Here is a 26,817-nt window from a genome sequence, read left to right on the forward strand (position 1 = left end):
GCCATCAAAAGCGTTGGAGGAACGTAAAATGCAACAAGAAATGGAGAAATGTAGTAACCTCAACACTCAACACTCTAGGAACAACGAAACGCCAATGCGCTCTGTGCATCAGGTGAGCTGAAAAGATGTCGATCAATGCGAATCAATCATGTATATTCCTTGGGCTTCGTTTAGTTCGGTATTATCGTTAAATTGTCTAGAGAATCAGCTTAAGCTTAGCCATATTTTCCTTTACTATGAGAGGACTACTTCTCTCTATAGGGTATGTCTTAGTTGCGCTCACCCATCGACCTGGCAATGCACTTGTCAGTTGGGTTTTTATGAACGCTTGGGCTTTAAAATAAAACTACAGCGTCACAGAGAGAGAGAGAAAGAGAGTGAGAGGCAGAGAGCACATGAATAATGCAAATGCCAAGTAGAAGATGGTACCAAAACCTTTCCCCCCCGCCCCGCAAACTCAACCCTAGGCCAAGTCTCCCCATAAAACAACAAAAATGCTGCCGCTCCCCTTCTCATCCCTTTGGCAGCAACTCAGCTTAATGCGCCATAACTCACACAGAAGCAGCAGCAGCTAGAAAATGTCATGCATCGGATCTAATATGACCAGACGTCACTCATTAAGCCGCCTTGTCAGCCAGCTAGCTTGTCCGTCCGCCTTCGCCTGTGCTTGCATTGTTATAAATATACACAAAATATATCTAAATATCTAGATGTATACATATATTATATGCACACAATATATAGCCAGCGGTTATCGGAGCGCCGGAAATTGCGATTGCGATTTTTCATTTCAGTTTTCGGGGGCGCGCACATCAAATTTTGTCAAATTTGGCTGCCGTTGTCGTTGTCGTCGACGTCGTTGTTGTTGTTGTTGTTGTCGTTGATATTTTAGCAAAATAATTAACACGAGACCGAAAACCAAGCCAGACATTCTTCAACCATCCATCCAATCCATCCTTCCACTGCCTGCCTTGAGGGATTGAGGGAGTCGTCGCCGCATTATATGCAACATTTTGTCGCCTTCTGATTATTTTTGGGCATTATTTTATTCTGCCCTGCCTCGAAAAATGCACCTCATTTTGCTTGATTGCTCCGCTGAGCTCTTATGGCTTCGGGGCGATGTCGTCTGCTGCTGATGCTGCTGCTGCTGCTTGCTGCCCATCATCATCTTTGGTTGTCGCATCATCGAGGTCTTGGCATGTGTGTGCACGTAATATTTTAGTGTCTCTTTTACTTAAGCCAGAGCAAAAGCCTTGTGCTTGCTGTCGTCTTCTGCACTTGCCTTACCCTCACTCCGCTCCCGCTCTCTGCCCGGTGGCGGCAGTTGTTTCTTTGATATGCATTTAATTTTTAATGGTCGCCTGAAAGTAGGCAACGTTTTTCGCTTTTACGACTGCCTGCCACTTGTGCTAATTAAAGTGGGCAAAAGACGGCGCAAAACTAAGAGACACAGCACAGAGCAACAGCGACACAGCAATCATCACAATACCTTCAACAGCAATCTGAGCAGATCATGACTAGCAGCTTATTAGCCTAATTATTTAGACAGAGCAAATAGAAAAGCCATCCTAACCATTCATCCATTCGACGAGCTGTAGGCTATAGAAAAAAACTATTGCATACTTTTTGGTGCTTGCGAATTAGTCACTTAAGAAAAAGAGCAAACCGATTGTCGATGTATTTATCGATAATTAACAGTGTATATTTAAATGTAGTAACTAACTGTGAATCTCTAATCACTTGATTTCCCCCTTTTGGATTTACCCATATTCAAATATCTCTTCGCATTTATTGTTTAATTGCGATTGCGGGAATGCCGGCAAAACATGTCTCCGCTTTAATTAAAAATTACCCCACAAATTTCGTGCAGCTAAGCAGCTTTTTGATTACGCAATCGAGCTCGAAAAAAATATTAAGTAAATAAATAATAAAATTATGTTCTTAAAATATTCGATCGTCAGTATACAAAAATTCATATTTGCATATGAAGCCGCAGATTTGAATAGCTTATTCATGGGAATCCCTCGCCGGTGAATTAAAATAATAAATGAATATCTAATAAGATTATTAATGTGAATATAATTGGATAAATCACAAAGATAGTTAGCAGATGTGAAGATAAATTGTGTCCAATAAAGTGCAACCAAATGCAATCAATATTGCTCATCAATAATAGATTGATTGAAAACGAATTAACGATTCGATCAATCGAGTGCAATTGTTGCTGCTGTTGCTTCTGGTGATGATGATCGTGAAATCATTTGACAAATTGATGGCATGCCGCTGGCGCAGATCTCAAAACGCTCGCTAATTATGCCAATCGCAGTTTGTCAATTAATTTATCTGAATGCCACCGCGGAAAACAAGTGTTATTTACACGCGGACAGCGGGACAAACATACGTAAAGACGGACAGACGGACGGACGGACGGAGGACGGTGGACAGCACCTGAGTAATCGAAACTATCTGAAACCTGAAATGGAACTTGATTCTGTAATTGCTAGCAAATTACGCGTTCAACAGTCGAGGCAAAAATGAGAAGAAAAAAATGTTGCCTGGTTAGGCTGAAGCTGAAGCTAAAGTTGGATCTCATTCATTGACATCGAAACTGGTTTACCGGCAGATTCGCAGGGGAGCGGTCAGCTCCACTAGCCAGCCGGCTCTTAATTTATTGAAGATGTCAGCGAAATTGAAGCCAACTGTATATATAGTCAATGGCATTATTATGCAAATGGCCATCGCATTAGACTAGTGTTGCAAGTGTTTAGAACTAAATCTTTGAATTGCCTGCAATCAGCCTTGGAAGAAGCTCCACAAGAATGTGTTCCAAAAGTAGTTGAATTTGTTTTCTTATTTATTCAGTGAACCATCCGAACAAACAAAATAGTATTATAACATCACAGATACCAAATGTACATTATAATTCTTACTATGAGGAATTTATAACAAAAAAACAGAAAGCTACTGCGAGACATTAGCTACCTATTTTGAATAAGATTAAGAAAAAAACAGTGCGGTATTACACTTAAAATATACCAAAATAATATACTAAAAATACCGAATGCTATATTAGATAAATCGATTTTGTGGTATTCTTAAAATATACCAAAAACTACTGAGAACTATGTTTGGTATATAGATATAGTATTACATTCAAAATATACCACAGGTTGTATTTGGTATAAAGTTATTATGGTATTTTTTAAAAACATGCCGGAATAACATACCACAAAAATACAAAAATATACCTAATGGTATATTTGGTATATTGATATATTTGGTATATAGTATTACATTAAAATATACCACAGAGTATGAAATATATTAGATTGTCAACCATAGCTACTATTGCATTAAACGTTTTTTTGCCATACAAAATTATTTCCTAAATTACTTCCAAAACTTTTTTCTGATCGCAACCAAATTTTCTGGAAACAAGCTATCACAAAGTTATAATACCCTTTTTACCCTATGGGTAGCGGGTAAAAAAAAAAAATAGTTGAATAGTTTCTTTCGCATATTTTGATAATCGCTTATTTAAATTGAACTGTAATTGAAAAACGTTTTATTTTCCATTGTAAAATCTTTATGCACTACAAATTTTGAAGTCATTTTCTTCATCTTTGTTTTTAATTTATTCGTAAATTCTTCGTTTTAATCTTCATTAAAATTGATGGTAGATTTAACAATCGCTTTTGCAGTGAGAAATCTATTAATATTTTTTTGCTTTGCCTATTGCGTTTGCCCTTCACATTTTGGAAGCTGCAACGAATTTCAACAAATTGAAATTGAATGTAATTTCTCTTTATTTGAATTTGTAGTTCAATCCTTTGACTAATGTCAGCCGTGACCCGGCAAAAAATAGAAAAATAGAGTAGAGTAATGTATAAAAATGTGTGTAGATAGATTTGAGCAAGGTCGCCGCTTCCATTAGCAAAACACACGAAACTCTTTTTACAATGACGCTTGAAAACCGCAGCTAAAAGAAACGTAGTTCAGTTTCAGGTTGATTTTGTATTCCAGTTTGCTATTAAACTCAAAATGATGCAGCGTAATTTAAGCGGCTAAAAAAAAAAAAACAAAAACAAAAAGAGAAAAAACAAACAAACATCATTAAAAATCCCCCTTGCAAAGGTTTTCCTGTTAACTACAAAATGTTGAATGCGATCTTGTATATTTAATAACTTTATTCTTCGGCCACACGATATTATTGTTAAGGTTGCCTAAGAGTCTCTTTAATTATATCAAATTAATTACCCAAACATCTACATGACAACTTCTGTCTATGTAGATTGGAACCTTGGGGTGTAAAGCGTTTGTTTTGTAGCGTTTTTAACGCATTAGCAGTGATAGAAATATGGATACTAGATTCGAATCGCTTGATTCTGTAGCTGCTGCGTTTTTGGGCGTTAATTAAGTAAATAAAAATTGTCTGGCGACGGCCAACTTTCAGTTTCAATGTTTACCCATTGAATTAAGCGATGAAGACCAGGCCAACTAACTAACTGGCCCGTAAACTTACGGCTTGTTGTGGCTGTTGGTTGTCGGTTGTTGGCTTTAGCCTCGTCAATTTTCAAGCTACGCGTTTGCATTCCACTTGCGAACAAGGCAGGGCACAGTTAGTATAGAGAGGGAGAGGGAGATAGCGAGCGGCTTATGCGAATGTTTGTTTGCTTTTGTCACTCAGCTAGCGCCTCTCTCTGCGATTCTCATGTCGTTCAGTGCAGCAGCAGATGATCAAATTGGTTTCAATGACATTTACATATACGCATAGATTAAAATAAGTAAGAAAGCTACAGTCTTTTGGACTGTAATAGACCCTTCACTTTGAAGCCTTTTTATTGTTTATTAAAACGTTAAACAAAATTTGGGAGTTGCACACAAGTAAAGTGATGAGTCAACGAATATATTGTTAGGATCACTAAAAATCAACTCTAAATTAACTAAAACTAAAAACAACATTAAACGTTGAACTTTGCTTGAAGCAAAGCGCACTACAACTAAAAAATAACAACTGGAAAAAATAAAAACCATATCAAATACTACACTAAAAAAATCATCATCATACCCGATAAAATAAATTCGAGTAGAATAAAGAACATAGGCAAAACAAATCCGATTTAGATTTCCTAGTAGTTCTCTTACGGAATTTGGCGAACAGATATCAAATATCTAAAATAAACTTGGGCAGTATGATGTTTAGCTAAGCATTTGTATTAAGTTTGGTGTATGTATCTGATAGAGACGTTGCGATCTAGTTGTTCAAAAGTTTATTCATAATATAAGTTTATGTTTTATGGGATCTGAGATACGTATGAGATATTTGTTTCTGACTGCAATGGAAATTTCAACTCTCGACAAACTTAATAGACCCATTTTAAATTAAAAGAGTCTAAAAAAACATTCAATAGCTTCATAGTTATTTAGTAAATGATAATAGTTACAAATATTTTTATTTTGCAAAATAAATGTTCTTTTTGGCTGTTGCTCTTAAAATACTGTAAAATGAAAACATTACCTTCCACTGCATTTTTTGTTTGTGTTGATAGGTCGTAAAAATAAAACTACAATAAAATCGAAGGTAATTTAAAGCTTCTAATCATGGCTATTGAAATTGATATAGAATATAAGTTTTATGCTTTATGTGGTCAGTAATATATTCTTCAGTCTGCTACGGATATTTCAACTCCTGACAAACTCAATAGACCCATTTTTACTTTTCAAAAAAAAAGAGTCTAAAAACGAACATTAGTAGCTTCATCTTTATTTAGTAAATGATAATAGTTACATGCACTTTTGTTTTACAAAATAAATGTTTTTCTTTTGCTGTACGCATAAGCACTAAAAATACTGAACATAGTAAAAAAAAAAATACTGTAAAATGAAAATACTAACTTATGCTGCTTATTTGCGTGTTCAGGTTGATAGGTTGTAAAAAAGCAAAACTACAACAACATCGAAGGTGATTTAAAGCTTTTTAAGCTGTTCTCATTAATTCAGCTCAATTTGTTTGATATTTATGATTTAGCGAGATGAGAAAACATAGATAATCTTATGTACTAAATAGCGCATGGCTAAAAAGGGAGGAGTAGAGAAGGTGGCGCAATTTCGAAAAGACGAAAAAAGATGGAAAAAAGTATGTGCTGGAGATGCTCGTAATATGCACACACTGAGTGACATGTGGAAATAGCCGTAAAGTGTGTGCGAAAAGCGTATGCGAAGTTTGTTTGCAAATTCGCCGCATGTTATTTGGATTGTTGTCGACGACGCTTCAGCTGGTTGCTGCTGCAGTTGCTGGTTGCTGTTGTTGGTTGCTGCGTTGCTGTTGCCAACGTCAGTTGCCAGAGACAACAATGACAATGCGACACGCATTGGCCTAAACAACACTTCAGTGTATGTGTGTGTGTGTGTGTGTGTGTGTTCCCGGTTCGCAAGAGTGCGACAAATCGCAGCAAAAGTGCGAGTGACACATTCGACTTTGTCTTCGTCATTCGCTGTCGATCGCATTATGGGACACTATTGAATGGGAGAGAAGGGAGGAGAAGCTGCTGGGAAGTACCGTACATTAGTTCATATGTAATAAGTTGACAGCCTCTAACAACAATTTTGCACATTCGCAAATATCGCGAATAATGTGAGGCTGTTCCGCAATTGTTTTTTTATGTGTGGTTGTGCTAAACACCGCATTGCTATTGCTTTTGCTTTGACCTCAGCTCGTTTTTGGCAGCGTTTGTCAAACACAAACACAAGCACAACAGCCAACGAACGCAGCTCAATGGACAAACTAGACAACCGGACAGTTAGTAAATTTAGCCAACAGACACACAAACCGCATTCAAATGCCGGCTACCAGTTGGCAGTTTGTCAGTTGTCAGTTGCCAGTTTGTCTGTTGTCCGTTGTCTACTATTGCAAACTGACACTAATCAATGCAAACACATTGTGACGTCGTTTTATGCCCCGCATAACGATTATTAGATACCCTAAAAGCTCCGCTCTAGCTGTAACTGTTTGTGGGCCACACTTTAGAGGTCAGTGGGAACAGTTTAGTATTGTTTAACACTGTTCTCGTGACTCTAAAAGCACTGCTCTAGCTGCAAGTGTTTATAGAGAACTCATAGAGGTCAGTGGGAACAGTCTCGCATGGTTTAAGACTGCTCCTACTGAAGATCGGAACTGTTCTCAAGTACTGCTCTAGATGCAACGACAAAAGGTCAAAACTGTTCTCATGCTCTAGCTGCTACTATTTTGTAGGCCACTCTAACGAGGTTAGTGGGAACAGTTTAGCATGGCTTAAAACTGTTCTCATGCCACCAAAAACACTGCTCTAGCTGCATGTTTTTGTGCAGAACTTTTGCAGGTCAGTGGGAACAGTTTAGTATTGTTTAGAACTACTTAGGCTAAAAATCAGAACTGTTCTCATGCGCTTAGTTCTTCTGTTCTCTTGCCTTAGAGCACTGCTCTGGCTGCGAGAGTTTTGTAGGCCACTCTAAAGAAGTCAGTGGCAACAGTTTAGTTTGGCTTGAAACTTTTTCATAAAACTATGAAAACTGTTTTCAGCTGCAAATATTTTGTAGGTCGCTCGTAAAGAGGTCAGTGGGAACAGTTTAGCTTGGCCTCAGACTGTTTCGACTATAGGTAAGACTTAAGACTCTCAGTTAGAGTATGACAACAGCTGTTAAAATTGTTTCGATGTTTGATATATGTCTGCGGCAGTTTTAATCTATTAGCCGCCACCATATCTCACTCCCATCGCATCGTGTTTTGTTTTGTCTTGTGTGAGACTTTGCAACGGGTTTTGTGTGTGTTTTTATTGAAAACCAAATACTGATTTCTTTTGTTTCAATTCATTATGCATATGGAAAGACAACAAAATTGAAATGAAAAAGCGCTGCTACTTTATTGTTGCTATCTATGTAAATACAATAAATATATTACGCTTGCAAATATGTCTGTGCTTTGTCGTCTTGATACTTACAATCAATATTGCTGGAGCTTGTCCCAAAACGTCTTTAAAAGCTGACCGATTGACTGATCGACTAACTGACTGACTCACAACGCCAACGATTGCCAATCAACGCATAACAAATAACGTTAAGTACTCAAACGATGCATGACATAAGCTAAGCTCTCTGATGGCATATTGGAAAAATAGGGGAAATGTGTGGGACCGAGCTTCATTCAATTCCATTGCTTGAGAGTCTGCCGCACTTACGACACATCCGGCGAGATGTTAAGTCTTAGCCCAAAGCTTTAATATTGCCTGAAGGGGTGTGGTTTTTTAAAGATGCAAAATAATCTTGAACTGCGTGTGGCAAACAACAGCTCTTAAGCTGCTGTAGTCTTTAGTATTAAGATTTTTATACCCGCTACAAAATATATATGTAACAGGCAGAAGGAAGCATCTCCGACCCCAAACAATATATTAAATATTCTTGATAAGCATCAACAGCCGAGAATGGAGCCTTCTTAAAGCTAGTACATAATAATAATAAATGCAGTATTTATGATTTCTGAAAATTTAGTTGTGATCAGATACAAATTTCAATAATTTTTAATGCGGTACTATATCAATATACCAAATATAGCATTCGGTAGTATTTTTCCTGTATATTAATATGGTATAATTTCGCAATAATAAGTCTTAGTTGCTTTAGCTGGCAATCTAGTATATTTTGTACTTTATGGTATATTTTTAATGTAGTACTATATCGCCTTTAACATATTTTAGTATGTTTTCAGCATATTAATTCGGTATATTTTTTTAATTTATAGAAAATACGTAGCGGATATCCTGCAGTCGAGCATACTCGACTTAGCTTTCTGACTTGTAGATGGATAGGACTGCATTATAAGGGAGAACTACACTTTCATAAAAAAGCAACTGAGAATGGCATTTTATATAAAAACAAAACATTGCAATATTCTTCTTAAAATATACCAAATTAGTATAGCGAAAATATACAAATATTTACCGAAAGCTATATTAGGTATATCGATAAAAAACAAAAAAAAACAAAATGTTTTTGGTTTTGCCTACCAAATTCGACACCTTCAAGGGCTCACTTAAGTGTTGGGTTCATAAAAAACCAGATGAATATCGGGTTACTGTTTTATTATGCTTTATGCTTAAACTGGACATTATTACGGAACTGAATTGCGAGCACATGTCGATAAATCTTTCAAATAACTTGAATCACGTTTCATCTTCTTTTATAACTTGGCTTGATTTGAATAGTAGATTTATTAGAACCAGTCGATTTCTTGGGCGCTGCAACTAGATAATTCGTTTTGGTTGTTTTCAAAAAACATACAAAACAAAACTGGTCTTTCTATCTCTGAAATGAAAAACACGCCTAGAAAAACATCTGTGGCAAATAAATAAATAACTAAACTGCATAATTTATGCAAATCATAGCAAAGTAATAAAAATCGCCAGAACATTTTTGCATTTTTTTATTTGGGAATTCTTACATCCTCATTAACATACAAAAGTTATATTTACAAAAGCTCAAAGAAAAGCGAAAACAACATAACTTTTAATAACCGGTTAAGGCGTCTGGGATGCTACATTGAACTCGGGTTTCATAATTAGCTTTAACTATAAAGAAATAACTTTCTTTTGATTGCAAATGCGATGCGTGAATACTCTTCTTGAATAGGTTACCTCATTAATCTATTAAATAAAATTTACTAGTAATTTTATTTACTGGCATTATTTCACTCTTAAATCGGTAGCTGATAAAGGAATTTTTATTTTGTCGAGGGAGGGAAAAAATATTAAGATAGATAATAATATCAATTTCAATTCACAATTGTTCTACTTTTTATTTTGCTGGGAAAAATACTATAAACCAATTATTCGGCTAGTTAATATAAAATTCAATTCCCATTTTTGGAACTTTTTATTTTGTTTCAACCTAGCGCAAATCAACAAATTATTCCGATAGACATAAATAAATATTAAAATTACAAAAATATGTATATTTTTATATGTCTGGAATAAAAAATCAAATTAAAAAAAAAAATATTTTTTGTGGAAAAAATCCCCTTTTTGTCATCCAGCATATCGCATATTAATTCCAACAGAATTCTTACAACCATCCGATCAAATCGCAGACTTTTTGATGAGTCAGTCAATCACATAACTAGCCGAATTCTAGCCGAAGAGGTCGCCAGTTTAGGCTAATTGAATGAAACTCTTTGTTAATGTTGGATCTAGCATCTATAAATATAACGTGTATATAAAATGAAGCGCATAAATTAACATATTTATGTAACACTTATTGGGCCAAAAACCAGTTAAGGGGCAACAAAAATCAAAAGTAAAAAAAAACAAACGCTAATTAATATTCATGGACTAAAACAACTTACGTTTGATATAAACGAATTATTATAGGTTTTCCATATGAAAGAAATTAATGACAACCATATAATCATATGATAATCAACATTATCGATTGGCTCTTTGCAAAATAAAATCTTTGACCATAGCTAATAATCTAGTAAAGCCATAAAAGAAAGACAGAATATTAATAATAAAAAAATCATATAACTACATTCAACATTTTTTGTTGATTAGCCAAATAAAAAAAAACAAAAACTAATCCGATTTCACAAAAAGAAGTTTCTTGTGAAGATTAAAGATTTCTTTTTGTATTTCATTTAGTTTAACTGCCATAATATTCGTATTCCGTAATTACCTGATATCAACAGGTGAACATATTTTATTTTTCTTAAAAGATCTATTGTCATCCGTAATAATGTTTTTGATGATAGTTGTCACTCGAAACTCGTTCATGTTTTGCTCACATAATATCATATTTCAGATGTATAGAAAACATAAAACGATATTTTAATGATGCATCTCCACATAACGTGGTTATAATGTGTGAAACTAGTTTCAAGTCTTCAAGAAGTGGTCGCTATGGAGATACCCTGTAAAAGCTAACAACAAAAGAGTTGCATTCGAGATTATTTTAAAGTAATTGGAATAGATTGTAGAGAATAGAAAAAGGAATTCGTAAATTTTGTAGACAATTCAGAATTCAGTTGGACCAACTTCGAAATGAACTTTTTTTTTTGTATTCGAGGGTACAAAAAGCTAAACAAGTTAATTTGAAAATATTAATTTTGTGATTGAATATCACTTAATAAGCCATAATGTCTTTTTGAAGACGATTATTGCTTTTTGAGACGACAGATTTAGATTCCGATAGCGATTTCGATTCCGATTCAGGCTACTACTCAACTACTCGAAACTGGTTTGGGGCAAGCCGATTATGACACTACACAAACTATGTGAATGTTCAAGAAATATGAACAGAAATAATAATAATAAAAATATATATGTGAAGAGACTAACAAATAAAGTTAGTGTGCGCTAATTTGTGTTGTTTAGCGACTTATTATAAATAAATGAAGTCTTGAGACCGATAGAGAGTGAGAGAGCGAGAGCGAGAGCTAAAGATCATAATTAATGGAGGCCGTTCAGTCCAGAGAAGTTCTAATCAAAGATTTGCTGGACAGATTGGCGAGTCTCTTGATTGTATATTTGCTGTTGATGAGACAATCCATGATGGGATTTGTTATTGCTTTTGGATTTGGATGTCGATGTGACGTTAGATGTGATGTTCATTAAAACAAAAGATACGAAAATCAAAATAAACCTCCAATTAGCATAGACAGTCGCAAGTGGAACCCGATGTATCCATAATTTCGTATAAAAACTAGATACTTTTGTGCCACCAACAACAGATCAACCGCAAGTCCAAACCCCAAAACATGGTAAGTTCTACGTTTATCCCAACTTTAATCCGCCCGATTTAAAACTTATTTTTCTCTTCTATCAACAGCAATTCTTTGTGATCGCATTGGCCCTCGTTGGCTTCGTGGCTGCCGATGTCAGTCATCTGCTGCTTGATCAAAATGCTGGCTACAGCTACAGCGCCTCATCTTCCTCCTCCTCGGCTTTACCTGGCGGCGACTCCAGCAGCTATCAGCCTGAGGACTTGATTCCCCAGCACCTGAAAGCATCGCACGTCGAGACTGCTTCAGCTGAGATTGTGCCTGGCGGAGATTCTAGCAGCTATCAGCCAGCTCATCTGATTCCTCAGCAATTGCAGTCGGAAGTTGCCTCAGCTGAAGTTATTCCCGGTGGAGATTCCAGCAGCTATCAGCCAGCTCATCTGATTCCTCAGCAACTTCAGACTGAAACTGAAATCATTCCCGGTGGAGATTCCAGCAGCTATCAACCTGCTCATTTGATTCCTCAGCAACTGCAGTCGGAAGTCGCTTCAGCTGAAGTTATTCCCGGTGGAGATTCCAGCAGTTATCAACCTGCTCATTTGATTCCTCAGCAACTTCAGACTGAAACTGAAATCATTCCCGGTGGAGATTCCAGCAGTTATCAACCTGCTCAAGTGATCGAGCAGCAGTCATTTAATCTGGGCGCTGATACACAGACTCCCGAGCAGTTCATTCCCGAGGCTGATCGCGTTGCACATGCTCAGTATGTGCAGGAACAGGAGCAACAGCAACAAGCACAGGTTGTTGTGCCTGGTGGCGATTCCAGCAGCTATCAACCAGCTCATCTGATTCCTCAGCAACTTCAGACTGAAACTGAGGTCATTCCTGGTGGAGATTCTAGCAGCTATCAGCCCGCTGATCTGATTCCCCAGCACTTGAAGGCTTCCCATGGCACCTACAACATTGGAGCTGACACTCAGACTCCCGAGCAGTTCATTCCTGAAGCGGATCGCGTTGCTCACTACGCCTACACGCAATCGCAGACGCTGACGCAATCGCAGCCGGCTGTGCCATCGCAGGAACTTCAGGCAGCTCAGGTGGAGACTGCTTCGTATAATTTGGGCGCTGATACCCAAACTCCCGAGCAATTCATACCCGAAGCCGATCGCATTGCGCACGCCAAGTATGTGGAGCAGGAGCAATCTCAGTCGCCGGTTGTCTACCAGGAACCCGTGTCCAATGGCATCGAAGAGTTCAATGCCGAGACGCATGTGCCCGTTGTCATTGGTGCCGACACAATTACACCCGCCCACCTGCTGCCCAAGTACTCAGCTGGCGCCTCTTCCTCATCCTCCTCTTCGAGTGCATCATCTGCTGATACGCAGTACGGATCGAATGGCGGCTATATTTATTAATTCAATTGCATTTGCATTAAGCTTAATTAAAATATATGTTCAATGACCTTTTAGATTCAAGCTTTTCGCTTCGCGTCTGTAATTTACAGGGTATTAAAAACTTATGAGTGTCGCATTAGTGTTCTCAGCGTGTCATCAGAACTCAAAACATTGCTCACACTAAAATCCACTCAAGCAAGTGAATAATTAGCTTCCAGTCTTGTTGTTAAACAGCGGAGGCTTTAGACGAAGACTAACTACTCTATTTGTTGTGAGAACAAACGATATTTGTGCAGATTATTGCGTGAAAATAATTATGTGTGTATATTTTGGGTCGACAATAGAGTGCGAAAGCATAAATCAGACATTTCAAAACTTCACCTAATACCTAATTCCAAATAAAAACAAAAAACCATAAATTAAATTTATCATAATTCATATGAGTCTAGACTAGTTTTGGTCTAGTCTAGTTTTGCACAAAAAAAAGTATACTACAACAGTAAAAAATGTGCTTGTTTTGTTTTGGACAAAATATGCCAAATGTGACACTCGTATTTAGCAGCAACAGCGCTGTAAAGTCGATGTTAACGGTTGCTGTTAACTGTTAACATAAGCAGACACATAATATTGATTTTATTTTTATTACAGATTTTATTTGTGAACACTGATAAAAGTGTCTGTAAAGTATTTTAAGTATTTTATTTGTAAGCACTTAAAAGTAGGTGTTATGTTAACAGATGCTTATGTTAACTGTTAACATATGTAAAAGCAGGACATTGATTTACATATTTTAATGGTAAACACTGTTAAAAGTTTTTGTTAACTGTTAACATACAGAACAGATTTATATAGATTATATTGTAAACACTGTTAAAAGTAGCTATTAACTGCTAAGACAACCTAAAATATGATTAATTTTATTGAAAAAAAAAACAAGAAAATTTAAAAATATGCTTTTCTAAATACTACTAAATAAGATTACAGACCAATTTTACAGCTACTCTACTTAAAGAAATTAATGATTTGAAGTATACATGGAAAGCCGCATAAAAGCCCAACATAAAGGTGCCATTAATTGAGCATGTAAATAGCGAAACATTAAATAAATGTGCAATTAGTTAAATGAAATAAGTGTGACAATTAGTGCTTGCATTTAATTTCCGTAAACTTTTGCATGGATTAGCATAAATTTCAAATCAAATGCACGTGTCATTAATCAGCTATTCGACGGCGGAATCCCTTAATGAACTTGTCAGCCATTTGATATACCCCTCAAAAAGAAAAAAATAAAAAGCAAAATATCAACATAACAGGAATTTAATCGCATTGTGTTGCGTTGCGTTGCTATGCGTTCGGTTGATGCGTTTTCGAGTTTTCAAGTTCATGAACATTTTTTGTCCAAAGTAAAAGTTGATCTGTAACTCCCGCACTGCATAAAGTCCGGTCAGATTGTCAGTCAGAGTCAAGAGTTTATTATGTAAAGCTGTACGTAGCGATCGTAAAACCTACGGGGTTCTCAAGGCCGATTGTCTTCTTTGCCATTGCTTTAGTTGTTATTTTAGAAAGTGATTCGCAACCTGTGAATCACTTTTTGCATTCTTGACAGCATCGAATTCGAAGTTTCGATGTCTTGAAGTCTCGAAGTCTTGTGGCAACAGTTGTACATAACTTATGTCTTCATTTTCGTTGACCCCTTTTCTTGAAGACTACACTTAATTGGTTAAATCGAAACTAATCGAAAAGCCCCCATCTAAAAGGCCAATAATCAAATCAAAGATCCATCCATGACCTTCAACGCCAAATTGCGGCGGGTGTGCCCTGCCCCCTTTTTAGTCCGAAAAGAAGACACAAGGCAGGTCACAGACGTTATAGACGTTGTGTTAATGAGCTTTATGAAAATTAGCCGAAAGTCTCGCATTAAAATATCTATTAGTCGATTCGGATTTTGGGATCCCCGATGCCTGATGCTCAATGCTTGAATGCTCGATGCTCGATGCTCGATGCTCTGCCCACAAAATGTTGTCCACGAATGTTGCGGAAAAATTTGTAAATTTTGAGTAAAACTTGTTTAAGAGCGTGTGCGTGTATTTTATCTTCTTTTCTGACGGCTTTTTTTATTTATTTATTTTTTTTCGTTTTCTTGTATTTTATTCGCGGTGTAGTTTTTGTTTTTGTTGTTGTTTTTGTTTGTTCGTTTGTTGCTCGCTGATGTATTTTAAGTGGAAGCTGCAGACGCCGCGCTGCCTCGAGCAGCGAACTGCGCTGCCGCTGCTGCTGCTGCTGCTTCTTCTTCTCGAAAATGTGCTGCAAGTTGAGTGATTTTTTTCCGCTATAAATTGCCGGCTTGCTTTAGGGATCAGCATCAGTTTCAGCGTCTAGCTCGTCCAGCACAGTCGTAGTTGTAGCTATCAATTCCAAAATGGTTAGTACTACAACAATCAACGGGTTGAAACAATATTTCTTCACTTTTTTTTTGTACATTTCATAAACAAATCCAAAAAAAAAAAACTCATTTACCTATTTTTTTTGTTGTGTGTGTGTGCAAGCAAGTGTTGTGCGTTTTTTAGTGCCGTGCCTAATCCCCCACTTATATCGTGTCCATTTGCAGAAATTCCTCATTGTGTTCGCTCTGTTCGCCTTCGCGGCCGCCGATGTCAGCCACCTGAGCAAGTACCTGCCCCCAGCCCAGAGCTACAGGCAGCCAAGCAACGAGTATCTGCCCCCCGTGCAGCAGTCGTACTCGGCTCCATCGGTCAGCTACTCTGCCCCGGCTGTCCAGCAGACCTACTCCGCTCCTGCCGTCCAGACCAGCTACGCTGCTCCCGCTGTCCAGACTAGCTACTCCGCTCCTGCCGTCCAGACCAGCTACTCTGCCCCAGCTGTCCAGTCTTACTCTGCCCCAGCTGTCCAGTCTTACTCTGCTCCAGCTGTCCAGTCTTACTCTGCTCCAGCTGTCCAGTCTTACTCTGCCCCAGCTGTCCAGTCTTACTCCGCTCCTGCCGTCCAGTCTTACACTGCTCCCTCGGTGAGCTACAGCGCACCCAGCAACGAGTATCTGCCTCCCGTTCAGCAGTCGTACTCTGCCCCATCTGTTCAGCAGACTTACTCTGCCCCAGCTGTCCAGCAGACTTACTCCGCACCAGCTGCCACCTACTCGGCTCCATCGGTCAGCTACTCCGCTCCCGCTGTCCAGCAGACCTACTCTGCCCCAGCTGCCACCTACTCCGCCCCAGCTGTCCAGCAGTCGTACTCGGCTCCATCGGTCAGCTACTCGGCCCCAGCTGTCCAGCAGAGCTACTCCACAGCGTCGTCGTCGTCGGGCAGCTACTCGTCCGGTGCTGATGTCGGCACTCAGTATGCCTCCAACGGTGGCTATGTCTACAGGAAGAAGTAAGAGCTAGAGCGTGCTGCAAACTGTTCACACAACTCTAATCTAATCTAATCAAAAATACAAAATGCAATGAGCATTTCACATTGTTCATTTGCATCACATATTCTATTCATTTAATACCTTTTTTTTTTGGTTTTGTGTACCCGATAATTAAACATAAAATGCAACAAATTCAAAATGACTTTTATTACACTCTACTGTAAATTCAATTTTGCAATTTGCAATTTTACAATTTATGTATTTGTGACCGTTACAAAACACAGTTTGAAATTTAAACTTTGACTTAAGCTGCGAAATCTCAAATCAAATCATGTTGGATAAAGCTTTCGCAAAGCTTTTCGCATGATGTCGCAGGTGCCACTCTTCGCTGAGCTGCCGTCCGAGCTTTGCAAGCCAGCATTAGCTTTTATGCGTAGCTTCGCTAAAAAAGCTTTTCAGCATTGGCTATGCTACAAATCAACAGCTTTTGCAAATAGACATATCTACGTACATATGTCTATATAATTATTAGGTTGCCAAATTCGATTTATCAGTAAGAATTATGAAATAAGAATCAAATGAAAAAAAAGAAATTGACAGAGATATTAGGAAAACTGTAAATACAATTAGAGTAGGTTTTTTTTTATTTACTTCAACTACTTTTTTACACCCGCTACCCATGGGATAAAAGGGTATTATAACATATTAACAGGCAGAAGGAGGCATCTCCAACCCCATAAAGTATTTATATTCTTAATCAGCTGAGACGATATAATAATGTCTGCCTGCCTGTCTGTCCGCATGTATGAACACCTAGATCTCAGAGACTATAAAAGGTAGAGATATATTTTTTTTTGTTTCAAATTTTTGCCCACCTTCCACTATCCTTTGGTATATTCTTAGTATTTTCACGGTATGTTACATAATTATGCTTTTGTTCAAAATGGGAAGCGGGTATTTCACAGTCGGGCACACTCGACTTTAGCTTTTTTGTTTTTCTTTTAATTTTATATTTTTGAATTTTATTTGCTTTGAGGTGGTAATCTAAATATATAATCAATTAATTCCACACAAGCTAAATGTTTTAATATAATATGAGATTCCTTACTGAATTAAATAATTACTAATATTAAAAATGTTACATTCAGTAAAAACAAAATCGGAATAAATGTAGCAAATGCCACATTTGTCCAACCGCATTCCAAATCGATAAGTTTTAGTTACAAGCTAAGTGAATTGCCTAGTTCGACTATCGATGAAGTTATAAATTAAATATAATGTTTAAAAAATGTTAAAATATTCCGCTAATCGACATCAAAACGATGTCTTCTTTCTGTTTTAATGCCTATTTTCTTAATCGAAACGAAAAACAAAACCAAATCACATGAAAAGATGCAAATTTCAGAACCATAACTGATAATATTCCTTTTAGTGAACTGATTCCCTGATCGATTTGAAACGAACAGACGATAGAAAGCAATCCGACGAAAGGTTAATTTTGCCCAATCTGTTGTCTGCATTGTTGCATTGTCATCGAAGTAGCAAACCAGTTGATGAGCGCAGAGAATGCGGCGGAAAGAAATGATTGTGAATAGTTTTTGTATGCAAAATCGATGTGACGCTTTTAATAAATTTGCCTGCCTAATTAGTTTTTGTAGTTCAGTCAGTGTTGGGAACACTTTCAATCGGAACGGAACTCCAGAAATCGCTCTGCATTATGATGCAAAGTGATCGAAAGTGAAATGCCGAATTTACAGTGGACAGTGTGCGGTATCATTTACGTAAGATTCGCCACAGATCACAATGATCACAATGTGTGGTGTTTGCCTCTTATAAGTGGCCACATCCAACGCCAACGCCGCACAGTCCACAGTCGAGGTTGAAGCGCCACGCAAATCGAATCGAAACGAATCGGAAAACCAACGTCAACCACATCCACAAAAGATGCTAGCCAAGCCAAAGGCCACCTCGTGGCCACTGATGTTGCAGCTGCTGCTCCTATCGCAAGTCATCGCTGATGTCAGCCATCTAGCCAAGGAATACTTACCCCCAGATGTGGAGCAACCCGCCGTCAAGCAGCCGCTAGCCGACGAACCCGCTCCGGTGGAGCAAGCCATGCAAGCCAACGATGGCGCCTACTTCCCCACAGCGGGTCTAATGCTGCCCCTAGGCTATGCGATACCAACAGGTGGCAATGTGGCTGCCCCGCCCATGTCACCACCCAATTTTCCGTTACCCATCTACCCACCATTCTTTGGATTCGGCGTCGGACCTGACGGCTTAGCGGGCGCCCAAGTGCCGCCCGGCTTTGCCAATCCAGCACAATTTGCAGGTGGCGCTTTCCCCATTGCGGCTCAGGGCGGACAGTTCCCAACTGGGCCACAGGGCGGTGCATTCGCGGCTGGACCACAAGCTGGACAGTTTTCGGCTGCCTTGCAAAATGGCAATTTCGCCGGCGGAGCACAGGGCGGTGCATTCCCTGTAGCACCTCAAGGCGGTGCCTTCCCCGTTGGACCTGAGGGAGGTGCTTTCCCTATTGCTCCTCAGGGTGGTGCTTTCCCCGTTGCTCCTCAGGGTGGTGCTTTCCCCGTTGCTCCTCAGGGCGGCGCTTTCCCCGTTGTTCCTCAGGGCGGCGCTTTTCCAGTTGCACCTCAGGGTGGTTCTTTCCCAACTGGACCTCAAACGGGTCCATTCCCCGTCGGACCTCAGGGTGGTCCTTTTCCCGTCGGACCTCAAAGCGGTCCCTTCCCCGTCGGACCTCAGAGCGGTCCTTTCCCCGCTGGACCCGAAAGCGGACCATTTCCCGCTGGACCACAAATTAGTGCGTTCCCAGCGGTACCTCAGACAGGACCACAGGGCGTTGGACCCTTCCCAGTGGGACCCACGCCACAGAATCCCTTTGCACCCGACTACCTAACCACACAGGGATTACCCGCGGCGGGCATGCAACTGCCCTTCGGTATGCCACCCGGCTTCGCTGGCCCCGGTCCCACATATCCCTATCAGCCTTTCTCGCCCAGCTTTGGTGTACCAGGGCAGTATTATCAGCCGCAGCAGCAGCCACAACCGTTCGCTGATGAGCCCGAACCAGAGGCGAATGCCAAACCAAAGAGCAGCAGCAGCAGCAGCAGCTCGGCGGCAACAAGCACAACGGTTGCGCCCAAGAGCCGCAACAGGGACACGGTTTATGCGCCCAACGGTGGCTACATCTATCAGCGTGCCAAATGAGTTACAAGCGATTTTATAGCCCAGTAACGAGCTCACGACGCTCGAACGTCTAATAAATTATTAAACAATCTTTTTTTTTTCAAATAGTATGTATGTATATTCATCGCCCATCACCTTGTGTTTATTTCTTATTTTTTTTCCTCACTCGTGTTGGCTTTTATGAATGTGTGACCATAAACGATGAGCACACACACGAATTGTTTGTTTGTCTCTATGCAAATCGCTTGGCGGATTTTAAATGAGTGAAACAAGTCGCAATGGGAAGAGCTTCGCCACATGAGTTATGAGATCAAGAAACGCTTTTCGAGTGCCAGTTTACGTTTTGAGCTAATTTAGATACTCGATAGGCAATTTTAGCTGAGCACGGCGATAAGAAAAGGAGTTTTGGGAAAAGTCCCAGCTTACAGGGACGATTTTCATTGCGTTCCCTATATCAAACGCATATCCGAAAATAAGAGATAACTCTCAATGATCTTTGGAACTAATGTGATGAAGACATAAAATTTGAGCACAATATAATCCCAGGTACCCCTTTAAATTTAAATATTTCCAGTAAAAGACGCATATTAGAAAAATAGAGATAATCCTCTCTGATCTCAGGAACTAGATATAAGAGATGAAGACATAAAATGTGAGGACAAAGTGATATATAAGTCCCCTTCAAATTTAAATATTAAAGCGTTAAACATTGTGAACAAACATTGATTTCATTACTATCGTAAAACGCTCTCGAAACCTATTCAATAAAAAATGTTATAATGTTAGATAAAGCTGGAATCGAACTGATGATAGGGAAATTGCAACCAATAAACCAATATATGAACAGAATGTCACACTTAAACATTATGTGATATAGCCAATTAAATGAAACTTTACAGCTAAAAGTAAGCAATGTTTAAGTGTTCAGGTAGTCGAGAGCATATTTAGCATGAAAATCTTATTTGGCAAAACTACTCGAATAACTCGAATAATAAACAACATTTTTATGATTTTTGCCATGCATTTTCACAATAGGTTTTTATACTAATTTCGACATTCGCAATCACTTAAACTAGGAATATATTATACTATGGAAATGCGAATTTGTCTGGGTTGTGAAAAAAACTTAAATTAGTTCAAATTATTCCGCTTTTGTTGTGTTGAGGAAACTCTCCACCGTAAATTAGTTAGTGAAAACCAGTTTATTCATCTTTTTTTTAATGTGTCTACGTCCGACAGATTTAAAGAAAGAAGGAAAGGCATATTTTGGGAATAATTTAAAAATGATTTTGTTTAATATGTAAAGCAATAAAAAGATAAAGAATATGTATAATCGCTTCGATAATCAAATCTATTGTAATTGTGTAATATTTGATGACGTCAATCGTATTATGTCTGCACACCCTCGCAAGGGCGTCAACCAATTTGATATGCTTATGGAAGGATTAAGAAACTTGTTCCCAATTTCGCAAATATTGCAAACACACCCATTGAGTCGCCCACATGAGATTATATTTCCACCAGTTTTCAACTGGTTTCTTCAGTGTCTATGCAAATTTTGAATTGTATTTAACAAAAACATTTTGTGGTTTTTTTGTTTTATTTGTGATTGCATTGTTATTAATTTCTATTTTTATACACTACCAGACAATATTATCATTTCAATCGGCATCGATATTATAAACATCTCATTCAATTTGCTTGACCAAATTCGGTTTATATATTATATACTATGTCATAGTATGATCACAAGAAAGTAAAAAAAAAAAATTATTTGGTATTGTTGAAGATATTCTATCTGAATATTCGATTCGATTATCGAAATGAAACTGTCCGCATGAAAAATTGTCGTTTTTTGAAAAGTTTACAAGCTCATTATTTAAGTTGACTTTTGCAAAAGTATTTAAAATTCGGCGTATCGCAAACCGCAAACATTTCTTTCACGTTTTGTTTCTTCTCGACCCTATTGTCAATCGACATTCAATTCGTGACTTTTATTTGGGTTTTTTTGAGGTTTAGTTTTCAAACGTTTTATATCTTTAAATGTGAATGAACGAAAGAGGAGTATTCCTGATAAGCGGAAATCGAAAATACTATAATTTAAATAATATACTATATTGTATGTATGCTGAAGGATCTAGAATATGAAAATTATATATAATTATAGCAATAGCAACTTTTTAAAAGTATACATTGATCAACATCCTCTGGAGATACTTTGAAAACAGAAAATAAACATTAAAGTAAATTCGCAAATACGTTACAGAGTCATAGCACTTTGACTGCTCTGGTCACACTAAATATTTGATTATTCTAAAAAAAAATATATATATATAAATAAAATATTCCCTGTTACGGGTATTTCATAGTCGGTCTCCAACTGTCTTGCTTGTGCTGATTTTTCATTCGCTTGTCGATGATTAATTTTAATCGCTTTGTAAAACAAGTTAATTCAACTTTGTCAACAGACATCTCTGCATTATTATGATGTACATTTGTAATCGCATTGTACATCCACATCCACCTGTTGATCAAATGCTGAGGCCCTCTTAAGGTTGTTTGATCCGGCTATTAGTCATAATTAAGGCAACTGTGCCTCGGGCCACCAGAGGCCCTCAACTTGATTTTGATTTAACATTTTTCTCTTGATTTTTACTGCATTTCATTGATTTGGTTTCGTTTCGTATCGTGCTGTTTCATTTTGTTTGGCGCGTGCAAAGCCCCGGGTGCGAACATTTTTTTTTTGTCATTTATTTTTTTTTGCCTTTTATCACTCTGCGTTTTTGGATACACGCTTGTTTATGGATAAGGCATTATCTATCAAGATCTGGTGGACGGGCCTTCATTTTCATAATAATAATAAGCATAATTTTCTAAACAAACGCACCCACCAAACGTGTGCATATCAAATTTAACCTTATCGAACAACAAGTTATGACCAATTGTACCAATTTGAAGGCTATGTACTACGTACCGAATAATTAATAATTAATCTTTTCAATAGTTTGAAGGGTGCGAAGAATAAATGCTAATAAATACAAGTAAAAAATGAGAATGGAATTAAAGTTCAAAACTGAAATACATAACTATATATGTACATACTAAATTAATAATTGTTTCGCTTTAAAAATCTCAAAATTCAATGAACAGGATACGCATACGCAGCGTTGTTCTTGATTATGCTGGTGACATCATTAATTGATAAAGCTAGACTACACAATGCTAGGCTTTTGTTTGTTATTGACATGGCTAACAATATGAGAACACCTCCCAACAAGAATAAATGGCAATAAATTATAATCAAATAAAACGAATAATTTAAATGTGAGTAGATCTAGAAACCTTCAGGTGCAGGTTGAGCGCATGCGTAACTGCTGCCAGCGTTGCCACCTAGTCGCATAACTTGCAGTCTGCCCACATGTGTGACGTCACTAATTAAGCTAAACAAGGCTAGGCCTTGTTTGTTATCGACATGTGTAATCGCCGATAACTATCAATGTCAGATCTTGGGCATGGGCATGGCTTATGTGTACATACATATGCATTGGCATGTGTGTATTTGTGCTTGCATAATCTCGCCGCAGGGTGTCAACGGACTTTAGCCATATGCGGCAAGGTAAGGCAGGGCAATGCAAGGCGTCAATTGATGGTGCGGCTTGGATAAACACAAGTGTCGGAGTTGTGCATGCAAAACGGCAAATAATTGTACACAAGCAGTCACACATATCGACACAGCGACACATTTTCGCTAGCCACTGTGGGGCAAGTTGAATTCGAACTGCGGTCACACTGCCAAAAATTTGCATATCAAAAAAAGAAATTTCTCAAAAGTGTTTCTTATGCACATACATATGTATGTGTAGCGACGCCCCCGATTCAAATCCAGATGCTTATCAACAGATGGTGGCAGTGGCAGTCGACGGACAGCAGACGGCAGTTATTATCACATTTATCTGGGCAACTGGGCAACAGTTTATGTTCACACAGCTTGTGGGCATTGTTTCATTTCTTTCTTTAGCTGGTTAGTGTTTGTGTTTGTGTGTTGTGTTTTGTTTTGTTTTGCCTTGTGTGTGAGTGTGTTTTGGACATTTATTAATCAGCACCAAGTTATAGCCATGTTGCACGCTTTTGTTGTTAGCATTTTGCATTAACATATTCACGTATTCCATAGATGCGATGGTGAGATGAGAGACTGAAACTGAAACTGAGGCTGAACCAATTATGGAATCGCAAAGCCCAACAAACCAAAGACCCGCCACCAACTGCCACAATGACTGAGGTTGATACTGAAACTGAGAGATCGAGATCAAGACGCAGAGATGTAGATGGCGCTTGCGATTTGGACAATGTCCAAAAGCTGGTGGCGTTTCAACTATAAATGCGCGACGCATCTCTTGGACAGTTATCAGTTTTACGGTTTCGTTCGTTTGGTTTACCACGCGCATCTGTAACTCCACTCAAGATGGTAAGCAAGCGAGGCGCCCTCTCTTGACTTGTTGTTACTTGTTACAACATGTCTCATCTTGTTTCTTCTGTTGTTTTTTTTTTCCTTTTTTTATATGTGCTTGCCATGTGTGCTTTACTGTGTTGACTGTACCAGAAATCCATTGTTTGTGCCGTCGTTGTCGCCGTTGCCCTTGTGGGATTGGCTCAAGCTCGTCCGCAGGCGTTGGGCAATCGCTACTTGCCACCTCTGCCCATCAAGGATGTGACCACCCACAATATTCAGACGATCTTCCAGCAGCCCCAGCAGCAGCCAATTGCTCAGGTTGAATCGATCCGTCCATCGATCTCGTTGGGCAGCTTCTCGATTCAATCGGGTGGTCAGACAACCACAACCATTCAGCAATCGCCTGCTCCAGTTTCGGTTTCTGCTCCTGCTCCTGCTCCCATCACCTATGAGGCACCCACTCCCATTGTGGCCGTCCAGACGCCTGTCAAGAACACCTACTTGCCACCCGTGTCCGTTCCAGCTCCCCGCTCCCGTAGTGACTGTGCAGGAAACCGCACCAGTTGTTATTGAGCAAACCTACACTGCACCAGCTCCAGTGGTTCAGCAGCAGACTTACTCTGCACCTGCTCCTGCTCCAGCTCCAGTTCCAGTTGCTGCTCCCGCTCCAGTTGTCCAGGAGAGCTATGTTGCCCCCGCTCCAGTGGTTCAGCAGCAGACATACTCTGCTCCAGCTCCCGCTCCAGTGGTTCAGCAGCAGACTTACTCCACCCCAGTGGTTCAGACCACCACCCAGGTTGTCCAGGAGAGTTACTCTGCCCCAGCTCCCCGCTCCAGTGGTTCAACAGACCTACTCTGCTCCCGCTCCTGTGGTTCAAGAGACTTACACTGTGAATGCTCCTGCTCCAGTTGTTCAGCAAACTTACTCCGCTCCCGCTCCAGTGGTTCAACAGACATACTCGGCTCCAGCTCCTGCTCCCGCTCCTGTGGTTCAAGAGACCTACACTGTCAACGCTCCTGCTCCAGTGGTTCAGCAAACCTATTCCGCTCCAGCTCCCGCTCCTGTGGTGCAGGAGAGCTACTCTTACCCTGCACCCACCCAGGTGGTTCAGGAACAAATCACCGTCCAGGCACCCGCTCCAGCTCCAGTTGTGCAGCAAACCTACACCGCTCCAGCCCCCGTTGTTCAGGAGATCCAAACAGTTCAGGCTCCCGCTCCTGTGGTTCAGCAGACCTACACAGCTCCCGCTCCAGTGGTTCAGGAAACTCAAGTGATTTCAGCTCCAGCTCCAGTTGTCCAGGAAACTTACTCTGCTCCAGCTCCCGCTCCCGCTCCAGTGGTGCAACAGACCTACACTGCTCCCGTGGTCCAGGAGAGCTACTCTGCTCCAGCTCCCGCTCCCGCTCCAGTGGTACAACAGACGACCTACACAGCTCCTGCTCCAGTTGTTCAACAGACGACTTACACAGCTCCTGCTCCAGTTGTTCAACAGACGACGACCTACTCAGCTCCCGCTCCAGTGGTTCAACAGACTTACACAGCACCCGCTCCCATCGTCCAGGAGACCATTCAACAGGCTGCTCCAGTTGCCCAATACAGCGGCTACAACTACCAAGCACCCGCTCCAATTGTGCAGCAAACTACCACTACCTATAGCGCCCCCGAGATAGTGTCTGCTCCCGCTCCAGCTCCCGCACCAGTTGCCGCTCCCGTTGAGATCCAGACTCAACAGCAGGTCATCACCACTACAACACAAGCTCAGGCTCAGACTCAGGTTCAAGCCGCTCCAGCTCCAGTGCCAGTTCCCGCACCAGCTCCGGTTCCAGTGTTGCAGCAATCCTTTGTGCCTGCCCCCCCAGCCCAACCCATTGTGCAGCAGTACAGCAGCCCGGCTCCAGCACCCATTGCTCCCCAGCAGATCTTCCAGCAGTTCACCCCTACTTATAGCTACACCCAACCCGCTGTTCAGCAGCAACAGCAGCAAATCACCTACACTCAGTCCGCTCCTGCTCCTGCTCCCGCCCCCGTCTCCATTCCCGCTCCTGTTGTGCAGAAAACCGAGATCATTCAGCAAGCCGCTCCAGCACCAGCTCCACTTCCCATTGCGGTTTCGGCACCAGCCACCACCTCAGTGATCAGCAGCACGGCCACAGCCACGTCCAGCGGCAGCCAGATTGGCACCAACTACGGCTCCAACGGCGGCTACGTCTACTAAGCATGCGAGATGCGTTTGAACGGGTTGCCCTCCCCTCAAGAGAGGCCCGAACTCGCGTCCAGCTTGACGTTCGTTATCGTTAATTGTTTCATTTAATTAGCCAAATTGTAGCCCTAGTCTTGTTATATACAGTGTTTTTTTTTATACAGCCTAAACAAATTTTTTACAATAAATTTTACAAAAAACCAATTTGTCGTATGATTATTAAAAGAGCTCTAATAAAGGCTCAGTTAGAGCCCTTCTTTAGAGCCACACTGTGTTGATTACACCTTAAGTTTAATATTGAAAGGTCTAGTTAATTATTTTCAGTGAATAGGAAAATAGCTGGAACAATACATTAAAAAAAAGCATATTTGGAATAACATATAACAGAATAACATATAACATAGAAATTAATTCTGGATTAAGATTTCACTATTCCAATGAAGTCTAAT

General features: G+C 39.7%; 4 protein-coding genes across 6 annotated transcripts; all 4 read left to right on the forward strand.

Moving 5' to 3' along the window:
* Positions 1-26,553, forward strand: LOC133847203 (calphotin). Of its 3 annotated transcripts, XM_062282082.1 has the most exons (5): positions 1-112; positions 23,889-24,182; positions 24,318-24,689; positions 24,742-24,942; positions 24,992-26,553. In XM_062282082.1, exons 2-5 carry the CDS (start codon positions 24,096-24,098, stop codon positions 26,381-26,383), a joined length of 2,052 nt encoding a protein of 683 aa, XP_062138066.1. In that variant the 5' UTR covers positions 1-112; positions 23,889-24,095; the 3' UTR covers positions 26,384-26,553. The 3 variants fall into 3 exon arrangements, with proteins under 3 accessions (XP_062138066.1, XP_062138063.1, XP_062138064.1); XM_062282079.1 differs by lacking the exon at positions 1-112 and adding an exon at positions 23,241-23,333 and having other exon boundaries at positions 24,318-25,974; XM_062282080.1 differs by lacking the exon at positions 1-112 and adding an exon at positions 23,411-23,738 and having other exon boundaries at positions 24,318-25,974.
* Positions 11,503-13,221, forward strand: LOC133847200 (uncharacterized). Its single transcript, XM_062282077.1, has 2 exons — positions 11,503-11,785; positions 11,854-13,221. The coding sequence occupies exons 1-2, from the start codon at positions 11,783-11,785 to the stop codon at positions 13,159-13,161; spliced, it is 1,311 nt and encodes a 436-aa protein (XP_062138061.1). The 5' UTR covers positions 11,503-11,782; the 3' UTR covers positions 13,162-13,221.
* LOC133847204 (cuticle protein 16.5-like) lies at positions 15,457-17,054 on the forward strand. The gene is made up of 2 exons (XM_062282083.1): positions 15,457-15,562; positions 15,749-17,054. The coding sequence occupies exons 1-2, from the start codon at positions 15,560-15,562 to the stop codon at positions 16,532-16,534; spliced, it is 789 nt and encodes a 262-aa protein (XP_062138067.1). The 5' UTR covers positions 15,457-15,559; the 3' UTR covers positions 16,535-17,054.
* LOC133847202 (basic proline-rich protein) lies at positions 18,190-19,822 on the forward strand. The gene has a single exon (XM_062282078.1). It carries the CDS (start codon positions 18,455-18,457, stop codon positions 19,736-19,738), a length of 1,284 nt encoding a protein of 427 aa, XP_062138062.1. The 5' UTR covers positions 18,190-18,454; the 3' UTR covers positions 19,739-19,822.
* Positions 26,554-26,817: the final 264 nt, after the last annotated feature.

Source organism: Drosophila sulfurigaster, chromosome X, assembly GCF_023558435.1.
Source record: "Drosophila sulfurigaster albostrigata strain 15112-1811.04 chromosome X, ASM2355843v2, whole genome shotgun sequence".
In the NCBI taxonomy this organism is placed as follows: domain Eukaryota; kingdom Metazoa; phylum Arthropoda; class Insecta; order Diptera; family Drosophilidae; genus Drosophila; species Drosophila sulfurigaster.

Excerpts from the sequence above, each read along its gene's own strand:
- LOC133847203 (XM_062282082.1), top strand. The coding sequence starts at position 24,096 with ATGCGCGACGCATCTCTTGGACAGTTATCAGTTTTACGGTTTCGTTCG. Across the intron at positions 24,690-24,741 it reads TGCCACCCGTGTCCGTTCCA|CAAACCTACACTGCACCAGC; the intron begins GCTCCCCGCTCC and ends GTTGTTATTGAG. Across the intron at positions 24,943-24,991 it reads AGCAGACTTACTCCACCCCA|CTCCCCGCTCCAGTGGTTCA; the intron begins GTGGTTCAGACC and ends ACTCTGCCCCAG.
- LOC133847202 (XM_062282078.1), top strand. The coding sequence starts at position 18,455 with ATGCTAGCCAAGCCAAAGGCCACCTCGTGGCCACTGATGTTGCAGCTG.